Here is a 24,003-nt window from a genome sequence, read left to right as displayed (position 1 = left end):
TCGGGATGAAATTCTACAATAAGATTTGGACATAATAATATAATAATATCTTTTATTGGGAACTTAAAATGAGGAAAGTGTAAAAATTTCTAAGAGCGCAGGAACCGTCTGACAAAAGCATTCACACGAATGAGAGGTGAGACGGCCGTGGGCGTGGACCGTTAACCAGAAATGGTTGAGAGGAGGGCGGGACTTAAAAAAATCTCTTGGCAAAAGTCTCGTCTCGTCTCAAGATTTTCTTTTATAATAGAGAGATATACAAGCAGATGCTAATAAATAAAGATGTGTTTTAATAAAAAGTTTTACTTAGCTCACACTGATGAGCTGATTTCTACTATCTATTTAAAATTAGTGATAACTGAGACTGCAGTTTGTTGTGAAGTCATCCGAGAAGGGGTGAGTTCTTAGAATGAAATTGATATTTCCAATTATTCAAATTATTTATTTACTTATTTTTACTATTATTAAAGGTTTACTCTGTTGGCCTAGCTCTCTTTCTCATTGGTGGGACTTGATTTTTGTTAAACTTGACTTGTTTGTATGGAATGCTATTAGATTTTAATAACATCAATAAAATGGAAAAAAAAGAAATTGATAAAAAATTCTTATCTTTTTTTTATTTGAAATAATGCATCATGAAGAAGTATTTTTCTTTTTTGTTATACGTTTTATTTTGTAAATTTAGTGTGACAACTTTTAAGTCAAATTATCGCAAAGCCGGTGAAGCAGCGGGTGTCAGCTAGTATTACAATATTGGCTGACACTGTCTGCTGATTCTGTTACACTTTTAGAAAAGACACAACACCCCCTTCGACTGTACACATAAAGGGTCTACACTGGGTCCAGAAAGTATTCACAGCGCATCACTTTTTCCACATTTTGTTATGTCACAGCCTTATTCCAAAATGGATTAAATTCATTTTTTCCTCAGAATTCTACACACAACACCCCATAATGACAACGTGAAAAAGTTTACTTGAGGTTTTTGCAAATTTATTAAAAATAAAAAAATTGAGAAAGCACATGTACATAAGTATTCACAGCCTTTGCCATGAAGCTCCAAATTGATCTCAGGTGCATCCTGTTTCCCCTGATCATCCTCGAGATGTTTGAAATTTGTATAATGTGTGTTTCAAATGAAGCGTCTGAAGTCTAAATATTCTCAACTGTAACAGAAATTTGTCGTTTTTCACCCACTAACAGAGGGCCATTGAGGGCTAAATCCCTCGTAAAGGGTCAAACATCAAAAATGACATCAGATTCCTACTCGCCGACATTGAAATATTCTAAAACGACACCCCACATGCTTATGTGTGAAATTTGTCATGGTTAGCCTTCTAGGAGTGGCTTTTAAAGGGATGAAACCACCAGTAACGACTCAAATATCAAAAATATGATCATATTCATGACCAGCAACCTCAAAATAGCATAAACAACACTCCACGGGTCTGTATTAACAGTCCGCAGCTTTCCAAAGCTTTGTGAAAAGGAGTAACTCTGACCACTCGTAACTCACTGAACCCATGGGGTCAGTTGATGCAGCTTGATTTACTCTTCATCATAAGAGAGGAATTTTCTACACAAAATAAGGTCCAAAAATAGTCTAAAAAATAGGGTCAAGAGGGCTAAAAACATGGAGAGGAGAACCAAAACGCTCAAAACACTGCATAACTAATCATCAAGACGCAACGAAGAGCGAGTCATATTTGAGGGATTTGTCATACCAGTGAGTCAAAAACAAACTGAATTGATTTTAAAGATGCACAGGACATCTCAACAGAAGAGAAACGGAAGACTCTGGAGTCAGCTGGAAGAAAGTTACAAGGTCTGATGAGAGTGAAATTGAGCTTTTTGGCCATTAGAATAAACGCCATGGTGGAACACTGCACATTAGAATATGAAAGGCACTATATGACAGATAGATAGATAGATAGATAGATAGATAGATAGATAGATAGATAGATAGATAGATAGATAGATAGATAGATAGATAGATAGATAGATAGATTATGAAAGGCACTATATGATAGATAGATAGATAGATAGATAGATAGATAGATAGATAGATAGATAGATAGATAGATAGATTATGAAAGGCACTATATGATAGATAGATAGATAGATAGATAGATAGATAGATAGATAGATAGATAGATAGATAGATAGATAGATAGATTATGAAAGGCACTATATGATAGATAGATAGATAGATAGATAGATAGATGTTAGATAGATAGATATAGATAGATAGATACTATATGATAGATAGATAGATAGATAGATAGATAGATAGATAGATAGATAGATAGATAGATAGATAGATAGATATGAAAGGCACTATATAGTAGATAGATAGATAGATAGATAGATAGATAGATAGATAGATAGATAGATAGATAGATAGATAGATATGAAAGGCAGAATAGATAGATAGATAGATAGATAGATAGATAGATAGATAGATAGATATATGAAAGGTACTATATGATAGATAGATAGATAGATAGATAGATAGATAGATAGATAGATAGATAGATAGATAGATAGATAGATAGATAGATAGATATGAAAGGCACTATATGATAGATAGATAGATAGATAGATAGATAGATAGATAGATAGATATGAAAGGTACTATATGATAGATAGATAGATAGATAGATAGATAGATAGATAGATAGATAGATAGATAGATAGATAGATAGATAGATAGATAGATAGATATGAAAGGCACTATATGAGATAGATAGATAGATAGATAGATAGATAGATAGATAGATAGATAGATAGATAGATAGATAGATAGATATGAAAGGCACTATATAGTAGATAGTATAGTAGATGCCTTCTTAAAGGAAGGACCAGGGGAGAGAACATACACAGGGCATTATCTCCTCCGGAGCGGTAGAAGGCTGCCCCTGCAACGCATAGTGGATGTGGCCAGTAAGATCACTGGTGCCCCACTGCCCTCCCTCAAGGACATTTTCCTCACCCGTCTCACCCGTAGAGCCATCAGAATTGCTGGTGACTCCTCCCACCCCTTTCACTCCCTTTTTAGCCTCCTGCCCTCAGGGAAAAGGTACCGGAGCCTCCAGGCCTGCTCCACAAGACTGTCTAATAGCTTCGTCCACCAAGCTGTCAGGATGCTGAACTCTGTCCACTACCTTCCCTCCTTGCCCCCTGTCCCTGGACCGTAACAAGAGTCACTATCTACCAAGTACCCTACCTCATCTGCTATTACTAGGACTCAATATTACATCTGCTGCTAACTGTCTGTCTTTTTGTACATCTCATAAGCTACTCTATAATGCACCTTCTCATTTTTTTTACTGTAATTGGCTTTTGCACTAATGACTATTGCACATTGTACACAGTTCTACTTTACAAGTTCTAATGTTATTTACCTTATATGTTATACTTTTTATATTTTATTGTACTACTATTGTACTGAGAGAAAAACAGTATTTCGATTCTCCTGTATGTTCTGCACATATAGTGAATTGACAATAAAAGGCTATTTGATTTTGATTTCATGGGAGTTGGAGTTCAGCACAGCCCTAAGCCCTACTTTCTCAGGTTTCTACCTCACCAGTAAGTGTTCTGGACCATGCTAACCGGCCGTCGGAAGTACTCCCAGGTGCAGGATAATAAAAGCCCACTGCCACTGCTCCAAGAGCCAGAGTTGGGAGGAAGATGGACGAAGCTTTCTGGAGGAGGAGGAATGGAGATGGAAGGAGAAACACACAGAGCAAGAGAATAGGAAGAAAGGGCTGCTGCTTTTTTATTGTGCCTGGCGCTTGTGTACTGTGCTGTTTAGGTGGGAAACGTTTGGGAAGAGTTTCCCACAGCAGAATTAAAAACTTGTGCCTGCGTCTGTTTTCTGTCGGGTTTGAAGAACTGGTGCGCCCCCTGCAGGTTAGATGGTCATTGATTGAAAAAGTGCTGGATGTCAAAATTCTCATTAAGCCTGCGGATTTACATTTACCATGCCTGAAACATCTAAACAATTTTCATTATTTAATCTTTTTATATTGCGTATAAATATTTTCTTAACTGAAATATTTTCATATAAATGGTTCTTTTTTCATTTCCACTTCAGCTTTTTGTATTGAAAATTGCACTTTGTATATTGCACTGTATGCATATATAAAAGAATCTCAAATTGCTACTGTCCTACTTAAACCATATACAGTACTGAAAAGTATTGTGCCGATTCATATAATTCAGACAATACCTGTATTAATGTATGCACTTATTTATTACCGAAGAAAGTCCGTAACCCTCACGTCTGTTCTACACAGCCATTCACGTGTTTTTCACGCACGCATGACCACGCTGCGTACGCCGCTAAAGCACGTTCTGCCCCGCCTCCTAGTCACCTAGCAACAGGTTGATGCAAACAAAGTTGCCGGTTGCCTGGTTACCGTAGACCGCCGCGGTCTGCACTGCACAGCACCTTTGTAAACGCGCTGTTTGAGTGCGGCACCGAGAACTTTGCGAGTGGATATCATGGCTGATGAAGCGGCAGAGGGATTTCCTCGTCTGGAGCTCCAGTCGATTATTGGTTTTAATGGTAAGAAAATAATGCTGTGTTTGTTTGTGAGCGTCTGATTTTTTTTTGTACTTTTTTATTTGCTCAGCCGTGTTTACATTTTCTCAGTAGTTTTAAGTGGATGATGTAAGGTCATCCATTAGAATAACTTTATGAGCAAACTGGAACATACTTCCCCACTTTTAAAGCAGTAAGGAGCCGGTTTGCCTTAGTTGCTGGAGGAGCGAGAAGCTGTGCAGCCGGTGGAGCGGAGTTCGGCAGAAGCTCTCGCTCAGTTCCCAACACTTACATCCCCTTGAATATTTCTCTGCCCCAATCTCTCTGTTCCTGTTACTCGTAGTTATTGTCTCTAAACACTTCAGCCCCCTTCCTCGTCGCTGCTTTCTTTCCATCACGATGCTTATGTCCATTCTCTTGAAACGGTCGCCTTTTCTTACCAGGAAATGTCCCGGGAGGCCTGATCACCCATCCTGACCAGAAACATGTCATCTATCCGCTGGGAAGTACTGTGATCATCCAGAGTCTGACCACCCAGAAGCAGGAGTTCCTCCAGGGCCACAGCAACAATGTGTCCTGCATCACTGTGACTCGAAGCGGCCAGTATCTGGCTTCTGGACAGGTCACCCACATGGGCTTTAAGGTAAACTTAACAAACCGTCAAGATGATTCCAAAGCGATATATACTAAGAATGGAGCTGCCATCTTGTAAACTTTGCACCCAAACTGTGTGCATCTTTTTAAATCGTGCACTGCATGTGTCTTTTCATAGCAGATTCTAAAGGTATTCCAATCCCATCGCTTTCTGACCACTTGTTGAAGATTTCATTTAAAATTCATACATCTATAATTTTGGCCCACCAATCTACACTCAATAACCCATAGAATGGTTTCCCAATATATATATTAAATAAAACAAAAAACTGAAATCTCTTACTCCTGTAAGTATTCAGACCCTTAATTCAGTACTTCATAAAAACTCCTTTGGCAGCAGAACAGCTGCAGGTCTTCTTGGGTGAGTCTCTACAAGTTTTGTACACCTGGATTTGAACAGTTTATCCTATTCTTCCAGATGCTCCCAAGCTCCGTTAGATTCGATGGTAAGTGTCTGAAAACTGCTATCTGCAGGTGTCTCCATGCATGTCCCTTTAAGTCTGGGCTTTGGCTGGACCACTCAAGGACACTCACAGACTTGTCCTGAAGCCACTCCGGTGTTGTTTTGGCTTTATGTTTTGGGTCATTGCTGTGCTTAGATGTGAACAATATATATATACATAGTGAAAAATGCCACACTGGGATTGGCATCATGTCCAGAGCAATACTATATATAATATATAGTATAACTATAGAAAAATGTAATATATAAAAATACATAAATATTATATAAATATAATATAAACATATATTATCTGTCTATATATTTAAAATTATTTATATATTATATAAAGCTCCGGTTTCCTCTCACAGTCCAAAGACATGCAGGTTAGGTGCATTGGCGATCCTAAATTGTCCTTGGTGTGTGTTTGTGTGTGTGTGTGTGCCCTGCCTGGGGTTTGTTTCCTGCCTTGTACCCTGTGCTGGCTTGGATTGGCTCCAGCAGACCCCCGTGACCCTGTGTTAGGATATAGTGGGTTGGATAATGACTGACTGACTATTATATAAAAATATAATATTTAATAATTATATAAAATATTTTATATATAGGCGGCACAGTGGCACAGTGGTAGCGCTGCTGCCTCGCAGTTAGGAGACCCGGGTTCGCTTCCCGGGTCCTCCCTGCGTGGAGTTTGCATGTTCTCCCCGTGTCTGCGTGGGTTTCCTCCCACAATCCAAAGACATGCCGGTTAGGTGGATTGGCGATTCTAAATTGGCCCTAGTGTGTGCTTAGTGTGTGTGTGTGTGTGTGTCCTGCGGTGGGTTGGCACCCTGCTCGGGATTGGTTCCTGCCTTGTGCCCTGTGTTGGCTGGGATTGGCTCCAGCAGACCCCCGTGACCCTGTATTCGGATTCAGCGGGTTAGAAAATGGATGGATGGATTTTATATATATTATCGATCTGTATTTAAAAATATATACAGGCACAGGGGATGGCAAGCGAAGCGAGCAGGGAGCAAAGCCCCCTATTATATATATATATTTATATATATATAGTGGGTTCCATGGGTGCTGTCAGGGGGCACTAAAGGGACTAGTGAGCCCTACTTTGTTGGACTCCAATCTCACCTGGAAGTGCTTCTGAGCCACGGTTTTGGGACACTTGAAGTGCTCCTGGGGTGTTACGTAAAAGGAGCTGCCCGCCTCAATGCAGGGAGCCAGAGTCGGGAGGAGGAAGACAATGCTGGAAGAGCAGAGGAGAGAAGACAGAGTTGCGTAGTGCTGAGAGTTCAATATTGTAGTGTAGGAAACATCAGCTGTAAGAGTTTCACACGATCAAAACCCTTTCTTCACTGGAGAACTTGTGTCCTAGCTTTTGAGTTGGGAGTTTGGGAAGCTGCAGCAAACCCTAGGGGACCACCATATATTAGACTCCCTCATGAGAAATGAAATTAAATCCAATTAAAAGATGATTGCCATCAATTAACTACGTCAAGCATGCAAGCTACAGAAAAGGTCAATAGTCAGAGTTAAATGTTAACGAGTTAGGGGAATGATAACACCATTAACTTTTTCATTCCAATGTCAAGTAGGCATGCATGTTAATGATAAATAAAGCTTTGCAAAGCGACAACCATGAAGTCCCCGTGGGCACCCCTTGGTGCAAATGCCTTGCCCACACTGCTTACTGATTACACCGCTATTTGGCAGACTGGCATGAATCACAGTTAGTACTTGAGTGGCAGAGTGGCCACCCAATCTTTCTGCCACTCCTTTTCTTCTACGCCTTCTTTTTGCCGGGTGTGTATTTATTTATTTATTTATTTGTTTCTTTCTGGAGCTGATTTGTGGACATGTGTTATTGTAAGCCGTGCCATAGCCATTTGTAGACTGTGCCCAGTTGTAGCTGGCTATGTGTATGGCTTTGTGGCTGTCATTCATGCCAAGTGTGTACCCAAGCTATTTTAATGTTCTTTCATTTGTGTAACTTGATGTCGTCCCTTGTGTGTGGGAACCCGTGTATGGTGGTCAATGCCCGAGCTACATCTTGAGGCACCTTGTTTGTATCAGCCTTTGTTCATGCCAGCTGTGAATTCTTTGTATCTCTTTTGTGCATCTTAAGAGTTTCCTGTCATCTGTGCGAGGCCATCGCGGGTCCCAAATATGCCCGTGCAGGCCTGACATTTAAGGAACACGAGGCTGCCAGTTTAACCCTCATCCCCGATGCTCTGTGTGACCCCAAGTGAGGCGATTCATCTGCTTCTGGCCCGACTGCACAGAATCATACAGCATCTTACTATGGTTGCCTATATGCTGTTTGTGATGCTTGTTTTTAACACCTTATTATTTATTGTTCTTATCTGCACCAAATTCAAGGCAGTTCATTTCTTCTTGTTGTCCCATTTTATTGTTTGTCAGCAGGTTTTACAGAGAGACCACGACATAATATTAGAAACACATCAGCAAAGAACACAGCCATCAAACATTAACTTATGTAATAATACGCCAAAGACATCATAAAGGTTTTGGGGCAGCCACCCATATATTGTTTTTCCCAGCTGCAAAAGGGTTTGTTGTATCATAAATAGTTCATTTCACAGAGTCCAAACTAGAACTGGCTATAGTAGCCCAAGATGGAGGCTTTAAAGGCCTGAAGAGAACCGATGTCATCAAAATGGCCAGAACCAGAAGTGACGTCAACAAAGGGGCCGGCTTTGGAAGTGATGTCAGCAAAGGGGCCGGCTTTGGAAGTGATGTCAGCAAAGGGGCCGGCTTCAGAAGTAACGTCATCAAAGGGGCGGCGGAAGTGACATCAGCAAAGGGCGGCCGGAAGTGATGTCAGCAAAGGGGCCTGCTTCGGAAGTGACGTCAGCAATGGGGCCGGCTTCGGAAGTGGCGTCAGCAATGGGGCCAGCTTTGGAAGTGATGTCAGCAAAGGCACCGGCTTCGGAAGTGACGTCAGCAAAGGGCCGGCTTCGGAAGTGACATCAGCAAAGGGGCGGCCGGAAGTGATGTCAGCAAAGGGGCCGGCTTTGGAAGTGATGTTAGCAAAGGCGCCGGCTTCGGAAGTGACGTCAGCAAAGGGGCCGGCTTTGGAAGTGACGTCAGCAATGGGGCCGGCTTCGGAAGTGATGTTTTTCTGAGGCGCCGAAACCTTGCAGGATTTCCTGGGAAAGGTCTGTAGGGAACTGAGAAAGACAGTCAGCGCACTCCGCCGCTCCCTGGTCAGATGTTTCATTACACTTACTGAGGCCCTTTAGCTGCCTCCTAAAAAAAATAAAGTAACAAGCATAATACTTCAATGAAACATCAGATCAAACATAACAGACATAAAAGTTAAACCAACATTTAGGCTTGACTAATGGTGCCACATGAAGGGGTGGGCATCAAACTACAAAAAGTGGCAGTTGAGGGTGCAAATATGGGTGCAGCATTGGCTCAAACACAGGAAGGAGAGGGTGATGGTGAGGAGCCTGTCTGATGTTAAGAGAGGTGTCCAGCAGGGGTCAGTGCTGGGGCCGCTTTGATTTTCCCAGTATGGGAACATGATATTGACTGTACTGCGGTGGGCTGGTGCCCTGCCCGGGGTTTCTTTCCTGCCTTGCTCCCTGTGTTGGCTGGGATTGGCTCCAGCAGACCCCTGTGACCCTGTAGTTAGGATATGGCGGGTTGGATAATGGATGGATGGATGGATATTGACTGTCGTACCGTCCAAATTCAGATCTTGTGTAAGTCTCTCTGCAGGAAGGCAGGGTCAGATGATGAGAACTCTACGAGCAGGATCCTCGCCTGAGTCTTGAGGTGGTCTCCAGGTGGTTACGTGACAGATAAAGAAAGCAAAGTCACAGTGGTGCCTCTGTCCCCCGTGACACTGAAATGGAGCTAATAAACCCGGCACGTTTTCCGTTGGCCTCCCCTTTTCAAATGATTTCATAACCGGTTTTCCTTTTTGCTCTTCCTTTATCTTTTTCTGCCTTGAGAGATGCTGGGTATATTGGGAATAGGATGTTAAGGATAGAGCTGCCAAGTAAGTGGAAAAGAGAAAGGCATAAGAGAAGGTTTTTGGATGTGAAGATGATTGGTGTGATATAGGAGGGGAAGATATGGAAGAAGATGATCCGCTGTGGTGACTCCTAACGGGAACAGCCGAAAGAAGAAGAAGAAGAAGATTACATCTTCTTTATGCTACTTGTTTTTGTCTGCATGCTGTATTTTTACTCTTTAAGCTGCTTGTCTGCCTGTGCCAGTTGTTATGCTTGTTTCCATTTGTATGGGCACATCAGGAATCCTTCCTCATTTGTCCGTGCTACTTATCACAGACAGCTTGCACAGTGTGTGCTGTCCTTTGTATCCTATGCGTGAATATGACGAGTGCTCCCTGCTTTTGCCAGTTGTCAGAGTCTCCCATGCTGCCATTGCACCATTTTGCCAGTTTTTCTATTTATCCTGTTGTGCTCATTAGGAAATCCTCCCATTTGCACCAGTTGCTTTTGCTTCTCGTCTGTGCTCATTTTGAGAGTCTCCTATTTGTGACAGTCATGTGCCCTGCTAACTTGGGCTGTGAGACCCGCTGTGAGTCCTTCTTGCTTGTGCCAGGCTTTTGTGCTGCTTGCTTTGCGCCCACTGAGAGTGCCTGCCGTTTGTGCAGCTGTTTGTACCCTTTGAAGGTCCCGAGTTCTCCCTGCTTTTGCCAGCTGGCAGTACTTCTTGTTTGTACCTGTGGTTAGAGTCCGCCATCTCTGCCACTTGTCTGTGCCTCTTGCTTGTTCTCAGTCGGAGAGCCTTCTGTCTGTGCCAGTTCTCTGTGCTTGTTGCTGGTGCCCCGTGTCGGTGCATCTCACTTACGGCTGCCGGTAGGTTCTCTGGTTTGTGCCCTGCGTGAGTCCTTCCTCCATGTTGCAGCCTGCTACGTTGCTCATCTTTGCCTGTTATGGAAGCTCCCATTTGTGCCAGTTGTTCATGCATCTTGCTTGGGTCAATTATGTGTCACCTTTTTTGCCAACTTTCATTTGCTCTAAGCCAGCAGGTGGCACTGCTAAGCAAATTGTAACAGCCAGGAAAAAAAAAACTACACGGTGGGACCCCAGGGTCAAAATTTTGGGTTCTAAAGGAGTCTGTCTTGCCTGTACGTCCCTAAACAGCACCTATGCAAAATGCGGTCCAGGTCAGTCAAAGGGTGTCAGATAGAGACCAGACAGACAGACATTGTGTTTTATATAGAGAGATCAGATTAGATACACTTTATTAATCCCAATTCAGCAGCAGAAACATAACAGAAACAAGGATACAGCCAATCAATCAATCATTCAATCAATAAATAAATTAAAGTAAATTTCAAAATGAACTTAAAGAGTACATCGGGTGGAAGCACTTCTGGTGAAATGAGCATGTGGCTAAAAGTGCTCCAAGAGAGCGCCTCCTGGAGGGGAATGGGGGGATTTTTCATGATGGCGTCCATCTTTGCCACCCTCCTCTTTTCCACAATGGCTTCCAGGGTGTCCAGAGTTGGCCCTTGTGATGGTGCAGGCTTTTCTAATACGTTTTTCCAGACATTTTGCTTCTTTTGTGCTCACAATTCTTCCCCTGTAGACTGCAGCATAGGCACCACACTGGCTACTATGGACTGGTAGAACATTTCCAGCAGTTTGCTGTACACATCAAAAGACCTGAGTCTCCTTAGGAAGTCCAGTCAGTGCTGGCCATTCTTGTGCTGTCGGGCCAGTCCAGTTTGTTGTTCATATGAACCCCCAGGTACTTGTAGCTCTGCACCAGTTCCACATCCTCCTCCTGAATGGTGAGTGGTCTCAGAGGCTTCTTGGCATGTCAGAAGTCCACCACCAGTGCTGCCTATGATGGAGGAGTCATCTGAAGATTTCTGTGGATGACAAGCACTGGTGTTGTACTGGAAATCTGTTATGCAGAGGATCGACAGGAAGGGAGACGGGGCCGTTCCCTGTGGTGCTCCAGTGTCACACACCACCATTTCTGACCCACAGTCCCTCAGCCTCACAAACGGCTGTCTGTTGGTGAGGTAGGCCATGATCCAGGAGATTTAAAGCCTTCAGTTTTTTCCCCAGTCGATGGGGCAGAATGGTGTTAAAAACATAGGAAAAGTCAAAGAACGTGATATTGACTGTAGTACCAGCTTTGTCCAAGTGGGAGTAAACTCTGTGAAGCATGAAGAACACAGCATCCTCCACACATGAGTGCCTATATGTGCCTGATAGGCAAACTGCAGAGGATCCAGATGTTCTGAAACATGAAAGGGATTGCAGCTTTTTTATCACCAGCTTCTCAAAGGTCTTCATGCTGCGTGAAGTAAGAGCAACTGGTTTGAAGTCCTTGGGGTCACTGGAATGCCTTTTCTTCGGTTCTGGGACCACAGAGAAGGTTTACCACCTTCTGCAAATTCAGGGAAAGGGAGAACAGGTGTGGAAGGACCTGATAGATAGATAGATAGATAGATAGATAGATAGATAGATAGATAGATAGATAGATAGATAGATAGATAGATAGATAGATAGATAGATAGATAGATAGATAGATAGATAGATAGATAGATACTTTGGCATAGTTGGCAGTAATAAGATAAATAGATATATATGAAAGGCACTATATAAAAGATAGATTTTAATTTTAGCGTAGTAGGAAGGATAAGGTAGCCAGAAAAAGGCCTGTGGTGGCCACACTGTATACAGTGGAATCTTGGGTCACAAGACAGATGTGAAAGGCACAATATGTCTGGAGTGTGGTGGATGCAGCAATGCGCTGTGTGTGTGTGTGTGTGTGTGTAGGAGGAAAGGTTGTGTCATTTTTGAAATATTCTCAAAGCCTCATTTTGAAATTGCGACACTTACTTTCTACAACAAATCCAGAATATAAAATACCTTTAAAGAAGTAGGTTAGACCCTCAAAATTCCTAAGAAGCCAGGAGATGCTGTCCTTACCCGGAAAATTTTTGGTGGTCCCTATGAGGCTTCCATACACTGATTGAGTTTCTTGAGTCCTTCCTTTGAAGAGTCCACCTAATCCATGGTAAAGTGCCACTTGTCACTGATGGGTGTTGTCCACTGAACCCTGGCATGTGATCTCTGCAGTGTGAAGGCAGATGGCTGGGTGTCCAACAGCTTAGACATGCAGAGGCTCATTATATGGAGTATCGCGGGCACATATCAACGTGTTTTTCTTGTCTTCAGGCTGACATTTTAATCTGGGACTATGCCAACAGAGAAGAGTATGCCCGGCTGGTGCTCCATAAGGCTAAAGTTGAAGCACTGGCTTTCTCACCTAATGGCACCTACCTTGTATCTCTGGGAGGTCAGGATGATGGCAGGTAAGCTTCATTTATTTTCAAAAAAGAAAAAAAAATGGAAAGAGAATTATTATTTAGAGAAACTGCAGAAACTAAAGGCTACAGGACATCATTCTCACCTGCTCATCACTGTCTCCCTCTCTTCCCTCAGTGTTGTTCTGTGGAATGTTGCAAAGAGAGAAGCAATATGTGGAAGTCCGGCCTCCACCCACAGCTCAGGGATAAGCCTGGCGGTGAAATTCCCCAACCTCAGAGACGACGTCTTCATCACAGCTGGAAAGTAAGAAATTGCAAAGACTGGCGTGCTGGCCAGAACGTGTGCTAGCATTGTTTTTCCATGGTTTCCTCTTGCAGTGTATGCCATTTGATAGATAGATAGATAGATAGATAGATAGATAGATAGATAGATAGATAGATAGATAGATAGATAGATAGATAGATAGATAGATATGAAAGGCACTATATGATAGATAGATAGATAGATAGATAGATAGATAGATAGATAGATAGATAGATAGATAGATAGATAGATAGATAGATAGATAGTGTAATAACTGGAGACCAGAGGCGTGGAAAGGTTTGGGGCAGCCACCCGTTTAATGCGGTTTCCCGGCTGCAATAGAAATTGAGGCATTTTCAAAACAGTTGTTTACACAACAGAGTCCAAGACAGAACTGCCTGCCTAAGCAAAGGCAGTGAGCTTTATAGCTCAGAGGGCGGAAATGATGTCGTCCTCTGGGCCGGAACTGGAAGTGACATCACCCTTGGGGCCGGAACCGGAAGTGACCTCATTCTTGGGGCCGGAACCGGAGGTGGTGTGTCCTTCCTGGAAATGGCGGCTCCTGGTGGGATTTCCCGGGTAAGACCTGCAGAGAACTCAGAAAGAGCGTCAGCGTCCCCGCCCCCCCTGGGCAGATGTATAAACAGTATTGTCTAAGCCCTTCAGCTGCTTCCCATGCACACGTGTGTGACAATAGATAGATAGATAGATAGGAAAGGCACTATATAATAGATAGATAGATAGATAGATAGATAGATAGATAGATAGATAGATAGATAGATAGATAGATAGATAGATAGATAGATAGGAAAGGCACTATATAATAGATAGATAGATAGATAGATAGATAGATAGATAGATAGATAGATAGATAGGAAAGGCACTATATAATAGATAGATAGATAGTTATAACTGCTATCCAATCCTGTACAGGATCCAACTCTGTTGAAAGGGGCCAGGGTGGCTTGTTTTTCACTTGCCCACTCTGCACTGGCAATGCAGGGCAAAATGGCAGAGGTGTAATGAATTCCTTTTAGCCTTCGTTTTGCATCGTAACAGCAATGATGTGCACCTCATGCAGGCACCTTTTCTGTTTAGTAGTAAATATGCAGCTTGAGCAGTGCAATAAAATGCTGCCATTGGAGATAACAGCAGCATCAACTGAGGACAGCAGACAGAAAACGCTGCCCCATCTCTCACATCGCTGATCAATTTTCAGACTTAAGATCAGTCCTAATTTTTTGAAGTGTGTTCCAGTAGGAGACCTCATTTCAGATCTTCATGTCCCAAATGGTACTGTGGAGGCCAAGGTCAGGTCAGGTCAGATTGGGGAGCAGACACTGGTACAGTGTGTTGCCATACCCACCACACAACAAAACTTGGGATCCTGGTTGGCAACTGATTGGCAACCCCCAAGGCAGAAACATGGTCCAGTCCCACCCTCTGGAAATGACTGGTCATCCCTAACTGACCTTACTTTTTGTCTCTTTCTTCTCCCCTCTTATGTGTCATGTCACCTGCCCTCTAGCATCATTGGAGAACAACGCACTCAGGCCCCAACTCTCTTTCTCTTCCCAGTCCTGGCCCCCCACTGATTGTGTCTTTCTGAGGGGCATCTGTCTCAGTTACAGTCATATCGCTCTCTAGTGGTGTCTGTACTCAGATATTGATATTCTGCTTTGAGGTGTTCCTTCAAGACTTAAGGCTGCCATGTGTCAACACGATGGATCCCTCTTGCCCATCAAGCAATCATTCTGTCTACAAATGTAGTATACTTAAAATTCAGCACATCAAAAACAGCCAGCAGTCTCTCCTTCACACCCAGAGCAGCAGTGTAACACATTTGGTAGCCCACCGTGCTCTTATCCTGTTCAGTGATCATTCACAACTTTTAATTATTGCTTCACCTCAGCTCATCACATGTGCAACCCTCACGGAGCACCAGTGAGCCCCCAAACTTTCCAATACAACAACACGAGTATCAGTTCCAGTAATGATTTATTTTCACAAACACTTCTACAGGTGATGTACAAATACCACACACGCACAATTCCTTCTTTGTCTTTTTTCTCCTTTTCCTCTTCTTCTACTCCTCCAGGCAAGCTTCATCCACATTCACTCTGGCCTGCCTGGATGAGGTCAGGGGGCTTCTTTTGTGCCAAAGCCAGGAGCTCTTCTGGTGTGACCCTACTACAGGTAGGAGGTACTGCTGGGTCAGGCAGAGATTCCTTGAAGTGGGGACAATTTGTCCCTACGGCTCCCCCTGGTGGCACCCATGAAACACGGACAACAATTCCCTGCCTGCCCCGCAGGTATCTACGCAGGCACTGTAGTCCAGGTGGACTTCCACCTATTGTGTTAGGAATGGAAATAGTCCACACAATTGGCTTCTAACTGTCCTTCCACTAAACTGGCCTCCCAGCCTTGTAAGCAGTGGCAGTTTTTGATATGGGCGACATGGGCTGTTGCCCAGGGCCGCATCGTGGTGGGGGTGGCATCTTGGGCAACGGCAAAATTTTTTTTTTAGCGCATGCCCATGCTGCCCCGACATTATGCCAGCGTATTGCATGGGCACCGATCGGTTTTCTATTGCCCATTTGCGGGGAGTAAGGGCGCCCTCCATTTGCAAGGTGCGCCTGCTGCTTGCTGCTTGCCACACAGGGAGGAGAGGAGCGGGGCGGCGGGGGATTCTCTGGCTGGCTGGCACGGCATCTAATAACCATCTCGCAAAATAAAACAAAATAAAAACAAACAAACAAACACAAAGGCACCAGACATTATAAAAATAGACTTATAATTTGCACCGATGTGTTTTCTAAATTCTATCACGGCCATATATGCGGGAAGTGAGCGCGAGGGTCCTCGGTGTGCCTGCTTGCTGCTGCTGCTGCGCTTAAGTCTCACACACAACCTGTCGAAAGGAGAAGGGGTGGGGTGCTTCCAAAGACGGGGTGTTCGCCCAGGGCACCAAACAGGCTAGGACCACCCCTGCTTGTAAGAAACCTTGAAACTGGTTGTGAAGCCAGCCCATGCCTGGTGACCATCACACATGTCTCTTATGCTTTTATTGTTTACAACCATGCCATTCAATTGACTTCAGAGAAGTTTATTATTTATTAAAAGGTGTTCCCATGTTTGCTGTATCCATTACACTCAATGTGCAGCAATTTAGTGATAGCAGACCACAATGCACCACCTCAAACTTCGCCTCCACCATCCACCCAATCCAAATCATCTCCAGTGTAAGGACAATTACATAACGCACCTTGAATGTCTGATGCTTAGATACTAACAGTAAATAAGGTCACACAGGCTGCTGCATAAAATACTTGGAGACACAGGTGACAGACATCACACCTCATGGAAGGCTTTCAAGGAGGTTGTTGAGAATTCTCTTGGCAAGTACAGGACCCCAAACAACGTCCTGCTGGCTGACAACATGCTTCAAGCATACAAAACCATGAAGTGCAACATGCTGCTAAAGAATCATCGTCTGCACTCACTCTTGGACTTTTCTACAAATATTTATGCAGTCGATGGATTGAGAATAACAGTGGACCCAGGATAGAGCCTTGTGGAACACCATATTGGATATCATGTGTCTTCGAGTTGTAATTCCCACAACTAACAAAATATTTTCTCCCTGTCAGGTAGGATTCAAACCAATTTAAGACACTGCCAGAGAGGCCCACCCATTGACTAAGGCGATTTCTAAGAATGTTGTGATCAATGGTGTCAAATGCAGCACTCAGATCTAAGAGGATGAGAACAGATAAATGGCCTCTGTCTGCATTTACCCGCAAGTCATTTACTACTTTAACGAGTGCAGTTTCTGTGCTGTGATTTGTTCTAAAACCTGACTGAAATTTATCAAGAATAGCATCATGCTATCATGGTATAGAATATGTATGAGGACAGTGTGACTGTGGTGAGATGTGTGGTAGGAATGACAGCCTGCTTCAAAGTGACAGTGGGATTGCATCAAGGATCGGCTCTGAGCCCCTTCCTCTTTGCCATGGTGATGGAGAGGTTGACAGATGAGGTCAGACAGGAGTTTCCATGGATTGTAATGTTTGTGGATGACATTGTGATATATAGTGATAGTAGACAGCAGGTTGAGGCAAACCTGGAGAGATGGCGGTACACACTGGACAGAAGGGGAGTGAGAGTTAGTAGGAGTAAGATGGAGTCCATGTGCATGAAGGAGAAGGAAGGTGGTGGAAGGGTGTGACTACAAGAGAAGAGGTGGTGAAGGTAGACAAATTTAAATGTTTGGATTCAACAGTCCAATGCAACGGAGAGTGAAGAAGAGAGTGCAGGCAGGGTGGACTGGGTGGAGAAGAGTGTCAGGAGTGATTTGTGATAGAAGAGCATCTGCAAGAGTGAAAGGGAAGGTCTAGAAAACGGTAGTGAGTCCAGCTGTGTTGTACGGTTTAGAGATGGTCGCAGTGATAAAAAGACGGGAGGCAGAGCTGGATTTTCGCTCAGAGTAACGAGGGTAGACAGGATTAAGAATGAGTCTATTAGAGGGAAAACTCAGATACAACAGTTAGGAGACCAAATGAGACAGGCTCGATTGAGATGGTGTGGGCACGTGCAGAGGGGAAATGAGGGGTACATCTGGAGAAGAATGTCAAGGATGGAACCGTCAGGCAAGAGAAAAAGAGGAAGGCCAAAGAGGAAGTTTATGGAAGTGGTGAGGGAGGGCATGAAGGCAGTGTGGCAGAAAATGATGGAAAAGACAAGGATAGATGGAGACGGATGATCCGCTGTGGAAACCTCTAAATGGGAGCAGCTGAAAGAAGAAGAAGATTTGCATTGTTATTTTTTTTTATTATTATTATTATATAGTCAATTAGTTTACATGAGAAGCAATGATAGTTGAAGGTGGTGAGCAAGATGACTGAATATAATAACTTCCATAATAGCCTGCCTGTGGTTGTAATTAACTGAGGAGATTGAAATCCTTAGCTTTAAATCCCTGAAGAGTTAAGATTTAATATATGAAAGAAAGAAAACATTCAGAAGCAGTACACTAGCTGGAGCTAAGAGCATATGGCTCCCTGATGAGTGGAGTGGACAGGCAATAAAGAATTTTATTCTCATAAGATTAGCAAGGTGACCTAAACAAAGCACGCATTGAATATTAAAGCTCATTAGAAAGTTCAAAGCAGGTAGCCACTTTGAAAAAACGAGCTGCCACAAGTGGATGCTCAGGAGTCTCGTTGTCCACTTGATTTCTTGGATGTGACTGGTTGGGACGATGCTAGGGGGTCCTACTAGTTAATTGGGTAATAGACAAATGACTTCTTTCTTTTTTCTAAACAGCTGCACCTTGCGGGTCTGGGAGCTCGATCTGCGCAACCGAAAAATCTGGCCTATCGAGTGCCAGCTGGGCCAGCTGAAGAGGATTGTCCAGTGTCTTGAGGTAGGTAGATCATTTCCTGAATTTCATGTGGTCGGTCTGCCCCTGCTTGTTTTATTTAGCACCTTTGACAGCAGGTAGAGAGCCGCACGCCTTTCACAGGATGGCACAGTGGAGGCAGGGTTTGACGCTGGTGCCTCACAGCACCAATTGACTCTACGTGGAGTCTGCATGTTCTTCCTTAGCTGCAGAGTATGTGAGTTTTTCCTTCATGCTGTTGTTTTCCTCTCACATCCCTAATGTTATGATATGAAGTTTCGACAGTAGAAAAATGGGTGTGAGGCCTACAAAAAAAAAAAACAAGTAAGGAAGCAGGCCACATTCCTAACTGGTCTTCCCAAACAGAGGCCCACCTGAACTCAGCCAGGCCCATAATACTAGCATATGGCAGCTTCACCTCAAGAAGGCCCAAAAAAATGGAGATCTGGTAAACCAACTAGAAATAAAAAGCTCCACAAGGGGAGGGATGACCGTAAACCATTGGCTTAAATTAGAAGGACAAACAGGAATGTTTATAAATGGAAGATTAATTCAAATAAAACTATATAATTCAAAGAAAAAACAGCAAGAGTCACAAAAGAGTTGCCTGAAAGGCAATCCTAAGCAAATCTATGATAGAATATTCGTGCCAAAATGACAAGCAATCCGACATGTTGTGGTATAGCGGGTCCACGGCTACAATAAAATGGCCAGGTTTTAAATCCATATTGTCACTCTCCGTGGGCGCGATTGAGGTAGTTGGGGCGAGTCGCACCTGCATGTGCGGGTGAGATCGTTCTCAATTGCTTCATTGGCTTCCTGCAGTGTGTGATTAAGGCACTGTGCCCATGGAGACAGGTGTGTGTATATATATATATATATACCTGTATATATACAGGCTGGCACAGAGGGATGTAAGAAAAGAGAAAAAACAGAAGGAGGTTAAAGGACAGAAAAAGGCAGTCATAGGAGATGACCCAGACACCAAGAAGGAGAAGGGAGCTCGAGCTGGAGCTCCAGACGGGAGCATAGGCAGAGGCGCTCTAGGGGCTGGGTTGCCCCACTGACTGAGCGTGCAGAGTGGGGCGAGCGAGACGTAAGACCTCCCAATGGATCCAAAGAGCAACTGAGGGAGCGCAAAGGAAGACAGGAGGTGTGCCGACCTTGGACAGTCTGGCTGCTCAGTGTGGCGGGAGCCAAGACGGGGGTTCGGAATAATGGAGTTTGTGCTGCAGAGGTTCTGCCGGCAACGCCTGTGATGGGTGAGCCGGGGAGACAGAAGGTGGTGGGCTGCAATCAGATGAAGAAAGACTGCATTTTAATCTGTTTTAACGGAATTATTTATTATGGATTTTATCCCCAAGTTTCACTTATTTTATGGATTCGTTTTTTGGTTTTTTTTGAACACTGCACAATGGACATTTTTGGTTTTGTTTTTGACTGTTAAATGAAACCACATGAGCACTTTCCACAATCCCCGGCTCCATCTGAGATTTGTCCTCAATTTGTCAGCCATAACTATCGACGGTGTTGGTTCAGCAGACTCCCATGTGGGAAGAGGGAGTCTGTAGGGACCGGCATCGTCACACATGTTAACTACATTGAAATGTAAAGCACATGCCTGTGGTGCGTTTACATTTAGCACAGTCTTAATGTGTCATAATTAAACGTATATATCAATCTAATGATGGATTGCTTTTCGTGGAATTGTTGTGCCAGTTTAAAATGCAGTACTAAATTTTGATTCACATCCATAGATCACGTGTTTATAACTAAAAGCAAAGCAATCCTGTTGCATTACACTTAGGGGCTTCTCCGAGTGTATTGCATTTCGATTCGCTCTGCCGTGCTCAACATTTGGATTGTGAATTTACCCTTGGGATTAATAAAGTATCTATCTATCTATCTATCTATCTATCTATCTATCTATCTATCTATCTATCTATCTATCTATCATATAGTGCCTTTCACATCTATCTATCTATCTATCTATCTATCTATCTATCTATCTATCTATCTATCTATCTATTATATAGTGCCTTTCTATCTATCTATCTATCTATCTATCTATCTATCTATCTATCTATCTATCTATCTATCATATAGTGCCTTTCTATCTATCTATCTATCTATCTATCTATCTATCTATCTATCTATCTATCTAACATATATTGGTTGATTAGGAGCAGGCGTGATGGGCCTCTGTCTCTGAAGTATGAATGAGACACCCGACTGATCCGCTCACCTTTACACGTGTGTGTGCGATCAGCCAAGCACCCCAATCATCCCTTTAGTGACGCACACTCAAACACACCTGCACCCGATTGGAGCCTGCATTTCCCGGGACTCGAAATTTTCTTTAAAAACCTGCACAACTTCGAAATATAGTTGATTTCATATCTATTGTGACAGATAGGGAGTGCTGTCGTCCCCTTGAACCCTCGGACCAAACACCAGATAAAGGTCCAATTATGATTTATTTTATAATAATAATGTGCACCAAGCACCCTGCACTCCACAATACTCATGCAATAACCAATAATAATCAATACACAATAAATCCTCTACCCTCCCAGACGCGTTGCCACCCTTCCTCCCGACTCAGCTCAACTCTGGGATCTCCCACAGTCCTTTTTATAGTCCTTGACACGGAAGTGTTTCTCTCTCTGTCCATGTGACTTGTAACATTTCCAGGTGAGATAAAAACTCCTTTTCTTCAACCCGGAAGCACGTCATTTCTTCTGTCCATGTGACTCGGACGCACTTCCAGGTTGGAGGGAAAACAATCATTGTTCCTCCCTGCAGCACCTTCTAGCGGACCCCATGGTATCCAGCAGGGCTGTGATTAATAACTCCATTGTCCATAATTCCCTGCTGGCATTCGGGGCACCTCCATGCTGCAGGGAGGGCTCCATCTGGCGGACTGGCCGGCCGTATATCACATTATCTATTATGATGTCATATGTAGCTTTCTATCTGTCTGTCTGTCTGTCTGCTTCCTAATATAGTGCCATACACATCATTCAACTGATCTGGATCAGCTCAAGCTTTCCACTGTCTTGATTTAAAGTAATTTAACCAATGGAATTAATGGATGAAATTATCGCTCTAGAAAAAGATGTCGTAGAAGCTTCAGTGCCTCTTTTGGGCTCTCTGATACCACACACACATATCTGGCTGAGCCGCAGCAGATGACAGCCCCGGAGTTCATCACAGGATTTCAAGAGTGACCCTACTGCTATAGCATTTCAAACGTCCTCTTTATTTACCTCACAGAATTGCTGAGTAGCCAGCTGGCATTGGACCCTCAGAGGTTTACTTTATACAAATCTATATACATTTTTCACGTTTTATTTTTAGTTTCTTTTTTGCTTTCTGGCCTTTTGGATCCACTGGAACTCAGCTCTATAATTTATTGTCTGTTATCTCGGAGTGTGCAGCAGTCATAAACCTCAAGATCACTGTGTAATTCTTAGATGCATTCATTTGACATTCATTTTGTAAATCCAACTCTTTTTTTGTTTATTCACCGCCATGTGGAGTCTGGGCCTGTCCTGGCAGTTGTGGGCACAATCACTTTCTTACTTAAATAATACTTCTTTATAAGGAGAGCGACTCTCCCCTGAAGCTCTGCGTCCTCCAAGGAGGCACTTGTCAGCTTGATGAGTGCGCCATTCTCACACAATGAGCATTGTAGATGTAGGCAGGTCTCCCAGGACTTCAGTAATATTCAGCAGTTAAGGTCAAAGAATGGAACAGAATGAACATTTCCAGTAATATTTTTCTGGAAGGACTGCAAAATTGTAAACATAATTATGGCTCAAATCATTTCAAGTTTAATTTTTTTAAATGAAAAAATTTGAACTGCATGCATCTTAATCTTTTTTGCAGAATGTCAAAGAGCACACTCTCAGGAGCCCATTGTAATTAGTTTCTTTTTAGTTTTTTTAGACCGCATCTGCAATTGTTTGCATTGTTTATCTTTTTTTTTAGAGTTAACTGAAGTCATTGTGTCACTTTTTTCCAGCATTTTGTATATTTTTTTAATGATTGTCGTAGCCCCCCCCCCAACCTCCCACCCTATACTGTTTACTGCTATGAAGTCATTGTGTCACCTTTTTCCACTATTTTGTGTATTTTCATTATGATTGTTGCAGCCCAACAATCTGTTTACCACTCGTTACACTTTGTGGCCACCAGGTGGCAGCCCCCCAAACACCCAACAGAAGTGCAGCAAAGAAGAGGATTTCATTTGGTGTGAAATGCTTCCCAGTAAGCGTTTCCCACTCTTCAGTTACAAGTACAAGTAAATACCAAGCACACAGCAATGCCCTGTCATTGTCTTCTCTCTCTTTCTCCGTCACTGTCTCCTCCACTCCTCCCAGCAAGCTTTGTCTTCCTTCTCCCGACACTGGCTCCCAGAGTAGTGGCAGGCAGTTCCTTTTATATGAAACCTGGGAGTACTTGACCCAGAACCACAGGTCTGGCCCAGGACCACATCTGGGTGAAGTGGTATCGCTACTCCCAGTCCCCGCAGTACCCCCTGGCGACACCCATGGAACCCAACAGGGCTGAGTCAAAGAACTCCAATTCCCATTATGCCCTGTGGGAATCCAGGGTGCTGCTGCAAACCCAGGAGGGCTGCCATCTAATGATCCGGGGGAGAAAATGGGCTGTGTCTATTGTTCTGTCCTTACACACAGAGGGCGTCCCGGCTGGGTAAGGTTCCCAGCTATCCCTCACAACATGTTGACAATTGTGATGCTTGATTTCTGTGTATGACCACTATTGCTGTCTTATCAAATTCAAGTATAGTTCAAATTTATGCATAAAAGGAATTTTGAAGGCAAAGGCTGACGTTCGATTGCAAAAGAATGGTTGTTTGATTTACGTTGCTCTAATTTTCTAAATGTGTTTCTACAGACACACTTTTTAAAGCTGCGGTATTTTACACCACTATTTTTAGTGATGCTAAATTGTAAGCTCGTTATCTTCATTAGTATCCAAGGCCGGATTAAGAACCCCACAGGCCCCTGGGTGACTTAGCTCCTTAGCAGATAGTTGATTATTCTTTTAACAAGTCAGTGTGCGGACACTAGTGATGGGTCATTCTTGAACGATTCGTTCATTTTGAACGAATCTTTAATGTGACTCGGGAAGAACAAGTCATCTTGTGGGAGTGATTCGTTCAGTCGCACGTGCGCATTTGCACAAGTTTCTGTATTGGAATTATCGATTCACTTATTTTGAGTCTTTGGGTTTTTCGAGTCGTTCGTTCATCACGTGACAGCCCCATAAGCTTAACCAACTCAGTCTGAGCCGGAAACAGAACTGATTAGTTCATCTCTCGAGTCTTCGGGTTTGA

General features: G+C 43.3%; 1 protein-coding gene across 1 annotated transcript in view; it reads left to right on the top strand.

Moving 5' to 3' along the window:
* The first annotated feature begins 4,446 nt into the window (after positions 1-4,446).
* The window catches only part of cfap52 (cilia and flagella associated protein 52), a 50,300-nt gene continuing 30,743 nt past the window's right edge, over positions 4,447-24,003 (top strand). Inside the window, exons 1-5 of the mRNA XM_039740456.1 lie at positions 4,447-4,573; positions 4,993-5,192; positions 12,839-12,975; positions 13,106-13,234; positions 18,563-18,662. Of these exons, the coding sequence (XP_039596390.1) occupies positions 4,510-4,573; positions 4,993-5,192; positions 12,839-12,975; positions 13,106-13,234; positions 18,563-18,662 (630 nt within the window). The 5' untranslated portion in view covers positions 4,447-4,509. The remainder of the gene's footprint in view (positions 4,574-4,992; positions 5,193-12,838; positions 12,976-13,105; positions 13,235-18,562; positions 18,663-24,003) is intronic.

Source organism: Polypterus senegalus, chromosome 17 (genome assembly GCF_016835505.1).
Source record: "Polypterus senegalus isolate Bchr_013 chromosome 17, ASM1683550v1, whole genome shotgun sequence".
NCBI lineage: Eukaryota > Metazoa > Chordata > Cladistia > Polypteriformes > Polypteridae > Polypterus > Polypterus senegalus.
Note: the sequence above shows the minus strand (reverse complement) of the source record. Positions and strands in the feature narration are given on the sequence as shown.